Source organism: Engraulis encrasicolus, chromosome 15 (assembly GCF_034702125.1).
Source record: "Engraulis encrasicolus isolate BLACKSEA-1 chromosome 15, IST_EnEncr_1.0, whole genome shotgun sequence".
In the NCBI taxonomy this organism is placed as follows: domain Eukaryota; kingdom Metazoa; phylum Chordata; class Actinopteri; order Clupeiformes; family Engraulidae; genus Engraulis; species Engraulis encrasicolus.
In genome coordinates this window covers 40,135,899-40,145,898 of record NC_085871.1, presented here as the reverse complement: position 1 = coordinate 40,145,898, position 10,000 = coordinate 40,135,899, and the positions used below count along the sequence as shown (strand labels likewise).

General features: G+C 45.1%; 1 protein-coding gene across 2 annotated transcripts in view; it reads left to right on the top strand.

The window, feature by feature from the left end:
- The window catches only part of anks1b (ankyrin repeat and sterile alpha motif domain containing 1B), a 354,285-nt gene that overhangs the window by 342,425 nt on the left and 1,860 nt on the right, over positions 1 to 10,000 (top strand). For both annotated transcript variants that reach the window (XM_063217502.1, XM_063217500.1), the window contains exons 24-25: positions 6,336 to 6,461; positions 9,426 to 10,000. The exon at positions 9,426 to 10,000 is cut by the window's right edge and continues 1,860 nt beyond it. In XM_063217502.1, the coding sequence (XP_063073572.1) occupies positions 6,336 to 6,461; positions 9,426 to 9,548 (249 nt within the window). In that variant the 3' untranslated portion in view covers positions 9,549 to 10,000. The remainder of the gene's footprint in view (positions 1 to 6,335; positions 6,462 to 9,425) is intronic.

The following is a 10,000-nucleotide window of genomic DNA, read 5'->3' as shown; positions in this document are numbered from 1 at the left end:
GACTTGTCAAGTTCTCCGAATCACAAAGCTACCCTCTCCCTCTCGTGGAGCTCTTTCCCGCAGTCATGCAACAGCCCTCCTCTTCTCTTCTCTACCCAACCCTCTCCTCATTGAGAACACATTAATTTGCATTTGGCAGACACTTTATAGCCAAAGCAACGTGCAGGACACAATCATAGGATGACACAACCATAGCCAACATCACTAGCAGATACAAAGTGCACAGGGAATTTACAGAACAGCAAGTGCAGATGCAAAGTAGGGTTTTTACTTGGGGGGGGGGTTAAGTAAAGTAGAGTACACACACATACACATCATGTCAAAGAGTCTGGCCTGGGACTAGGGCAGCTCAAGCATTAGTGTAGTACAGCGGTTCCCAAAGTGTTTTCCTTGCGCACCCCCTTGTAGATTTCAATGTGGTTCGCACACCCCCTAAGCGTGAATGTTTTGATGTGCTGATGGACACTCCACTGTTTCTTCAAGTATACAATTCACCATACAATTACAGTATTTCTCAATTGGTTTTGTACATTTCTCGAATCTCTCTCGCAATTTGCAAAACATAATATTCATTCTCAAAACAGCTTTAACAAATGGCAAAACACGGTGGATAACCTGCAAAACCGAGTCTCTTGCTCAAAACCCTTATTTGTCTTTCAAAACCAAGTTTTTTGTGTCAATGAACGTATCAGCGCCAGCAGAATGGTTAGTCATTGTGTCATAGTGTATGGACAAGCTAGTCAAATCAATTTCTCATGTTGTCAATTGAATAGTACACTCTTGAGGATCTTTTCTGAAGCGAAATGTTGTTTAGATTGGATGGGAAATGTTGTAAATTCAGTTTTATATTACATTGATCAGATAAGATTAAGATAGTTTCATGCATTCAGTGACACAGCTTTTTGAGTGATATGACAAAAGCAATTGATAATGTACGAATTTCGAAATCACTGAGAATTGTACACAGCCATGGCATGGTGGACGAGAGCATTTGCTATATGCCGAAAACAATGAGAAACTGATTTGACCATGTGCACAGGTAACACCAGGAAGTCACAATTGAACAAATACTTTTGAGAATCATTATTCTGTTGTGAGAAATGTACAAAACCAATTGAGAAAAACTGTAAAAACTATTCAATGTTCATTAATGCTGTATAATAACACACATATCCGCCATTGCTCAATTCGGCTCGCACACCCCCTTGTGGCAGGCAACGCATCCCCAGGGGTGCACGCACCCCAGTTTGGGAAAACCTGGTGTAGCAGATAGACACGAAAGAGGGGAGTCTTTACTTGCTTCTTGAAGGCTGCAAGAGATGTGCCTCCTCTCTACTCAACCTTTCCCTCATTGAGAGCACATCTGTCAACCACACACACACCTCCCGCTTTTCTCTCAGCAAACCTGGAGCTATTCCATCTCTGCGGTATCCCTCCTCTCCTCTCCTCTCCTCTCCTCTCCTCTCCCCTCCTCTCCTCTCCTCTCCTCTCCTCTCCTCTCCCCTCCCCTCCTCTCCTCTCCTCTCCTCTCCTCTCCTCTCCTCCTCTCTCCTCTCTCTCCAGTCCTCACATTGAGAGCACACCCATCAGGCACCATAAACATCTGTGTCATTGACGTTTTTAGTAGCAGAGGTCACAGACATTTTGGGGGGGGACGGTGCTCGAAGGGGGACAGAGTAGCCTGATTATCATAGACGTTCAAATCTCTTCGAGACTTGGTCTGACCAAGAGCATTATAACAATTAACATTTCCCAAACGGCATGGTTGACCCGCCTCCCTTGGTTTGCTTATGTTTGTTTCCTTCCTGACAAAGTGAAAGGAGTTCCCGTATTTGCGGGAACTCAGAAAGTTCTTGCATTAATCTTGACCTGACTAGTTGCAACGCTGAAGGTGTTGCGTCACTAGGAGGGCGTGGCCTGGCTAGAACAGAGGGCATGTGGAATTTATGGCTGCCTGACTAGATTATAGAGGCTATGTATTATTAGCTTGGGTGAAAGCCAACTGTTGACTCAGTCTCCGTGGAGGGTGGATGCCATTTAATTTCATTGGAGTTCCGAATTCAAATTAAAACCCATATTGTGCTGTATTAGCATGACTGTTACGATATAGTGTTGCAAAAGCTTTCTTGTTGTTTGCCCCAGGGGCCCATGGAATCATACTCCGACCCTGCTCACACTCCCCACATCTCAGCAGATCTCAACCACAGACCTCAACCACAGGCCTCCCACCACAGACCTCAACCACAGACCTCCCCTTTTGCTTTTTTACCGTATTGGTCAGCAACTCTGAGCTATTTTCTCTCATGAAGACCCCTATACCCTCTCCCAGGATGCCACATCAAGTACATACCTGTCTTGCCATTCTCAGCCCCAAACCTCCCCTCTCTCCCTCTCATTTCTCGCTCTCCCCAAAATGTCATGGAGGTCGGTTCCCCTGGCTTACGCAAGTCCTGGCTCTATTGTCAAAACCTTTCCCCATATACAGTAGAGGTCACTGCCAGGCTTTCTATGCCAAAAACACTTCCCTCTAGTTATTCCTCCAGCTCCAGCAATAGGCCCTCTTCTAAGCCTGCACTACCCAGATCGAGAACACACCTCACAGTAACACAGTGCCTCCCCTTTCCCATCTGCCTCTCAGCACAGAGCTGTTTTCTTTTTCAGGATCACATCTCTCCTCATTTCACCCATCCCATATTGAGGGCACACTTGTCAGAGACATTCAGACACAACATTCTCCTTTCTGATCCCCCAGCTATGCAAGTGCCCCAGCCCCACCCTTGTTCTTCACACTAAGCCACATCAAAACAACATCGGTCAAGCATTCTCAGCCACTGACCTCCCCTCGCTTAAAACGGCATCACTTTTGGCAAGTGATCGTTCTTTGTGTAGGTATTCAAGACTTTTTTTAGGTTAGTGTCCATCAACTTGCTAAAGGTTGACACAATTTTCCTAAGTATACCGTTTTGTCAAGTCACAAATGCTTCCCAGTTCCTTTTCATATCTCTCCAAAACACAAAACCACACCACAGTAGCTTTGGGCCACAGCAACCCATGACTCATACATGACCCCTCCCTGGTCCTTCTTAGCCACGATTCGAACCTCCTCTCTCATCAGCGTCCCAAAATTTAGAGTACACCTGTCAGGGCACTTTCCTCTCCCTTCTCCCAATTACATGGAGGGTCTCTGGCCCTGAACCACACCAGAGCCCCTCATGCTCTCTCCTCAACCCTTCCACATATTATTGAAGCTCACACCTGTCAGCCATGCTTTCTGATCCACAAACCACCCCTAACACATATAGACACGAACGCGGATAGACACAGGCACACACAGACACACAGACACACATACACACACACACACCCACGCCCACACACACACACACACACTCAAACACCCCTACCCCCAACCCCCAGTACAATAGCCATACGCGCACACACACGCACACACACACACACACACACACACACACACACACACACACACACACACACACACACACACACACACACACACACACACACACACACACACACACACACACACACACACACACGTACAGTAGTACAGTAGTCATAACATCATGTCCTGATCTGTTTCTGGAGGTATGGTATGCACGCCCTGTTAAAAACCTCTCACCTGTATCACATTACACACAATGACTTTATACAAGTGGAAGTGTGTGTGTGTGTGTGTGTGTGTGTGTGTGTGTGTGTGTGTGTGTGTGTGTGTGTGTGTGTGTGTGTGTGTGTGTGTGTGTGTGTGTGTGTGTGTGTGTGTTGCAGTGTCATGGTTACAGACCCTCCACAGACACAAACACACACGCACGCACGCAGGCACGCACGCACACACGCACGCACACACACACACACACTTCCCCTCCTCTAGACGCTCCTGAATTAGGCCATAGGGGCTGCAGGGAATGTTGTCGCCCTCATTTCAGGATCAGACAGACAGGGGTGGAAGCAGTGAGTGAGTGTGTGTGTGTGTGTGTGTGTGTGTGTGTGTGTGTGTGTGTGTGTGTGTGTGTGTGTGTGTGTGTGTGTGTGTGTGTGTGTGTGTGTGCACGTGTGTGTGTGTGTGTGTGTGTGTGCACGTGTGTGTGTGTGTGTGTGTGTTCATGTGTGTGTGTGTGTGTGTGTGTGTGTGTGTGTGTGTTTGTGTGGGTGTGTGTGTGCGCGCGCACGCGCGTGTGTGTGGGTGTTTAAGGGCAAATACGCTGTGGGGCACTAATATTTTTGCATGATAGCACGACATGTTTGCACTGATTATGTGGGGAGAGTAGTATGATGAGGGTGGAGTGTGTGTGTGTGTGTGGTGTGTGTGTGTATGTACGTGTGTGTGTGTGTGTGTATCTCGGTGGTAAATAGGGGCGAGGGGGATACGCTCTCTCTCTCTCTCTCTCTCTCTCTCTCTCTCTCTCTCTCTCTCTCTCTCTCTCTCTCTCTCTCTCTCTCTCTCTCTCTCTCCCTTCCCCCCTCACACTAATACAGTAGATTAGTCTACTTTAAATGGTTGTAAAGTAGAGGTAATGGAGATATGATGACCTTGCAGTGTGTATGTGTTTGTGTTGAGATTGGAAGGGGATACGTTTTTCAACTGTGTTGTCAGCGCTATTTTAACCGTCAAGCAAGTGTGTGTGTGTGTGTGTGTGTGTGTGTGTGTGTGTGTGTGTGTGTGTGTGTGTGTGTGTGTGTGTGTGTGTGTGTGTGTGTGTGTGTGTGTGTGTGTGTGTGTGCGCGTGCGTGCGCGTGCGTGCGTGTGTGTGGTAGATGATATCAAGTTTGACAATGCTATTATAACAAATGACTCTTCTGGTGTCTTGGTGCTTGTGTATTGCGAGTGTGTTTGTGAGTGTGTCCATATCTTTGCGTATGTGTGTGTCTTAGTGGCTCAAGGCACAAGTCTTGGTTTGTGTGTCTGTGAGTGTGAATTTCAATGTGTGTGTTTGTATGTGTGTGTGTGTGTGTGTGTGTGTGTGTGTGTGTGTGTGTGTGTGTGTGTGTGTGTGTGTGTGTGTGTGTGTGTGTGTGTGTGTGTGTGTGTGTGTGTGTGTGTGTGTGTGTGTGTGTGTGTGTGTGTATGTGTGTGTGTGTGTGTGTGTGTGTATGGGTAATACAGTGCATACTACCATACACTGTGCTCACCAGATCCATACCACCTTCCCCGATTCATTCTGTACAATGTTCAAAACAATAACAAAAAAGTGCCAGCACAAAAAAAGATAACAATGCTTCTCGTCTCACTGTTTAAGGTCATTGGCCAGCTAACTTTTGATGAAAAACAATATTTTTTTAAAAATGCGATGCCGTAAAAGCCCAGATCTGATATGGTAGGTGTTAGAGATATGGGCTTCATGTCAAACTACTTCCTCCCGTCCTTTCCTGGTGCTCCCATCCTCTTTCCTCTGCATTATAAAATGCAAATAATACATGGTAGGTGGTACAGGTATGATATGAGGTTCATGCCAAACTACTTCCTCCCATCCTCCCCTGCTACTCCAGTCCTTTTGCCTCTGCGTTGCACCTCCTCCGTGGAGAAAATAATACAATTTTGGATTGTATTTCTGCAAGATTTTGAATGTAGACATCGATCATCAGTGATGATGTCGAGCTTCGTTTCACAAGGCTGGAGGCTACAGGGAAGGATGGAAGGAGGTAGTTTGACTTGGCACACCAAGGTATGGACAGACATCACCCACAACCAGGGCTCTAAATTAACTTTTTTCATCACTAGCTAAAATGGCTGGTAGATGTTAATCTTACAAGCTAAACACACACTCACTAATGGGTGAAAGTGGCTAGTAAGAAGATCTTTTCTACCAGCCGAATTGAAAATTCACCAGCATTTGGCCGGTTGGCTGGTGTTAAAGGTACACTGTGCAGGAAATGGTCAATAAAGGTACTGCAACTATGCTGCTCATTGAAACTGGGTTGCCTATTGCCAAATTAGATCTTTTCAGGAAAGTTTACTAGGTAATAAACTATCATTTTCTAGTATGGTCCAAGTACAGTCATTTTTGCAGCTAAAAATGTCTATTTCTGGATATTCAAAATGGCGGACCATGGAGAGGATCCCCCTTTTCATGTATGAAAATTGTAATTTTCCCAGTCATAATGAATACTTAGAATTTGATGGTGGTGGTAAATATTCATGAAAGGTAATATTAGTGTGAATGGGTAGCATGAATGATGGAAATAAACAAGAAAAAAATCTTACACAGTGTACCTTTGATTTAGAGCCCTGCCCACAACACCAAAAAAAGAAGCCTCTTGGTTGACCTCTGTGACCTCTACTGTATGACCTCTCTCTGACCCCCCTTCCCCTTCCTCAGGTCATGCCCACTGCCCGCTGGTCCCTGGGCCACATATACACCCCCCACCGGCCTCCTCTCCACCCTCCTCCTCCTCCTTCTCCCTCCTCTCGACTCCTCCATCACTCCCACAGGGTTCACTTCCAGGTCTCCTTCCTTTCTCCTCCTTCCTCTTCCGTTTTTGCTCCTCTTATTTTGTTAATCATGCTTTTTTAGTTGTTTTTTTCCTACACTGTTTATTATGCTTTTTTTAAAGCATTTTATACATGTTATGATTATTATGCATTTTATATCTCTATTTTGTTTTTGCTTTGTTTTCTTTTTTAGTTGTATTGTTTCTAGTCATAATTTATATGTTTTGTTTTATCCATACTTAATTTCTTAGTATCTCGTTCTGTGGTAACACTTTATAATAATGGTCCCATAAAAACCTTTATAAACAGTAAGCTTTATTAAAAAAGTAAACAAATTATCAACAAAACGTTTACGAATTTACAAGTGTTTAATAAATCTTTTGATGAAGGGACCCATTATTCCAAAGTGTTACCATTTCTGTTTGATGTTTTGATTGTTTGGTGTTCTGTTGCATTTGTTCTTCATAGACATGTTTGATTTGAGTTGGTTCGGGCATGTTGTTGTTTTTCTTGTGTTTCCTTTATTTATTTATTTTTTGCATTTTTCATCTGCGTGGTTTGCGTTGCCTCTCAAACTTCCGTTGTTTGATTTGTTCTTTTCTTTCTTTCAAGGAACAGTCCACCCTTTTTTGATTTTCACATATTTGCAGTATTTCCAAGCATTATTCATGAATATGCATATAATTGTCATCTATTTGTGTTTGCATTGCCGCATTTAACAGTATAGCCAAACAAAGCATAGTGATGCAAGTCTGGTACAAAATAAAACATCAAATGTACTTATAAACCATTTTAAAATAAAAGTGTGAAACAGCAATTTAATTCCGTCCAGTGATCACCTGTTGCTGGATGCTAACGTTACCAGTTACTTCCAGTGATTATGCTAAGCTAAGCTAATAATTTTGATCCAATAAATCTGAGTGCTGAAAACACTGAGAAAAAAATGATATGCATATTCATGAAAAATGCTTGGAAATCCTGCAAATATGTGAAACTCAAAAATGGGTGGACTGTTCCTTTAGTATGTCTCCTTTCCGCAACACACTTGGTCTTCCAGTCCCCATCCGTCTGCATCTATCTCCGTCCGTCGACCACGGATACAACCTCAAACAAGACAAAAAAACTTCAAATCTCTGTTTGTGGTGCGCATGTGTGTGTGTGTGTGCGTGCATGCGTGCGTGTGGAAAGGTGCTTCGTGACTCAATCTCCTGATCCCCTCTCTATCTCAGCTTCAGCAGAAGTATGAGTGTTCATATATTCACAGCCATAATCCTCTCCTGTCGTCTACGTACCTTCCAAAACACAACTCTAATCTCTCAGGATGGTGTGTGTGTGTGTGTGTGTGTGTGTGTGTGTGTGTGTGTGTGTGTGTGTGTGTGTGTGTGTGTGTGTGTGTGTGTGTGTGTGTGTGTGTGTGTGTGTGTGTGCATGTGAGTGTGAAAAAGAGAGGGTGGGGGGAGAGACAGAGAGAGAGAGAGAGAGAGAGAGAGAGAGAGAGAGAGAAGTGATTGTGATGGAGTGCTTCTTCTGTATGCAATCCTGTATGCGTGGGTGTTTGTGTGCCTATGAGCGAGTGGGTGGCTGTGCATGTTAGCCTCTGAGGGTTTACACTTGGAAGTAATAATCATGGAGATGATTACTATGGGATGTGATCCGAGGTGAGAGCTGAGAGGGCTGAGATCTCCATGGCAACGTTATCATGGAATGCTTTCAGGAGGGTTTCCAAGGATACAGCTCCCAGTGGTGGCCCACAGTAGTGCATAGAATCGCAATTTCAAACTTCTGTGCTAACGCTAGCCTGATTATCATCGACTTTTCAAATGCCTTCGAGACTTGGTCTGAACCAAGAGCATAGCAGTTAAAGTTTCCCAAACAGCATGGTTGACACGCCTCCCTTGGTTTGCTACTGGTTGATTGGCTCCTGACAAAGTGGGTGGAGATTTTTCGGGAGATCAGAAACGATATTGACATTGCTCTTGGCCTGACTAGAAGCAACGCCGAAGGTGTCGCATCACTAGGAGGGCATGGCCTGGCTATGCTAACGCTATTACATAGATTTTTGACAATAAAGTACGTACACTTGACTTGACCTTTAGAATCTCTCGGCATAAGAACAATTGAATATTACTGAAGATACTTTCTATTCCAAGAAATGTAAAGGATGAAAATAAATGGATTGACTTGATGATGCCGGTTAAAGGCGTCAAAATAAGAGTAAAATCCATTATGTCATCTTTTGCCTGTTGGGTGTGTGCATCGCTTGTCTCTTGCATTGGTTTGGCTAACCAAACAACTCACCCCAAAACAATTCTGTCCAGCTGTCTCTTTCGCTATCCTCTGTCTCTACGTCCATCTTTCTCTTTCTCTCCCTCTCCCTCTCTTTCTCTCTCTCTCTCTCTCTCTCTCTCTCTCTCTCTCTCTCTCTCTCTCTCTCTCTCCCTTCCCATTTTCTCTGTCTTCTCTGAATCTGCTGAATCTCTGCTACTCTCATTTTCACACTCTCTGTCACTCTTCTTGTCTTTCTCTTGCTTTCCTCTCTGTCCCTTTATCTCTGTGCTTAAATATTCCACTCTACCTGTTTTTTTCCTCTACCTGAGCTCCTCTATCTCTTCCTCTGTCGCTCTAATTCTTTTCTTATCTTTCTTCTCGCTGTCTCTCTGTCCCTTTCTACCAATCTCTAGAACTACCAATCTCTACCTCCTCCTCCTTCACCTTCCTCCTCTTCTTCTTCTTCTTCTTCTTCTTCTTCTTCTTCTTCTTCTTCTTCTTCTTCTTTCTCTTTTTCTTCTTCTTCTTCTTACTTTTCTTCTTCCGCCTCTTATTCTCCTGTTTCTTCTTCCTTCCCTCCTCTCTCTCTCTCTCTCTCTCTCTCTCTCTCTCTCTCTCTCTCTCTCTCTCTCTCTCTCTCTCTAAAACCACTAAAACCTCTCTCTCTGCCCTCTCTCCCCCTTTTCCCTTTTCCCCTCCCTACCTCTAGATGGAGCAGCCCTCCATGGACCAGAAGGGGGGCCATGTGAATGTCAACGTTCCCTGGATAGTGGAACCCAGTCAGGAGGCCAAGAGAGGAGCAAACACCAAGTATGAGACCACTATTTTCTAACATACAGTACAGTAGAGTACACCAACCCAACTACTACTACTACTACTACTACCACTGTACTACTACTAGCCCACTACTACTAGCCAAACAGCCACCAACAACAACCCTGCTAGCCACCGCACCGCACCGCACCGCCACTAGCCACCGCTACTCCACCCCAAGCGTGTGTGCGTGTGTGTGTGTGTGTGTGGGTGCCTTGCAGAGAGATCGCCCTCTAGTGGTCCCACCCACTAATGGAGTCGCCCTGCCCTGCGGGCCCCACTGAGCGACCTGTGACCTTTGACCTTTGACCTGTCTCTCTCTCCCTCTCTCTCGCTTCCCGGGTTGCGGCGTGAGGCTAGCCCAGACTTGGTCCAGCCAGCCCAAACGTCTTCCCTCCCCCCAGATACCGTCCCTCAAAACTCCCGCCCCCCATTACGAACTTGCTTGCATGACAACTGATTCAGCTGTCA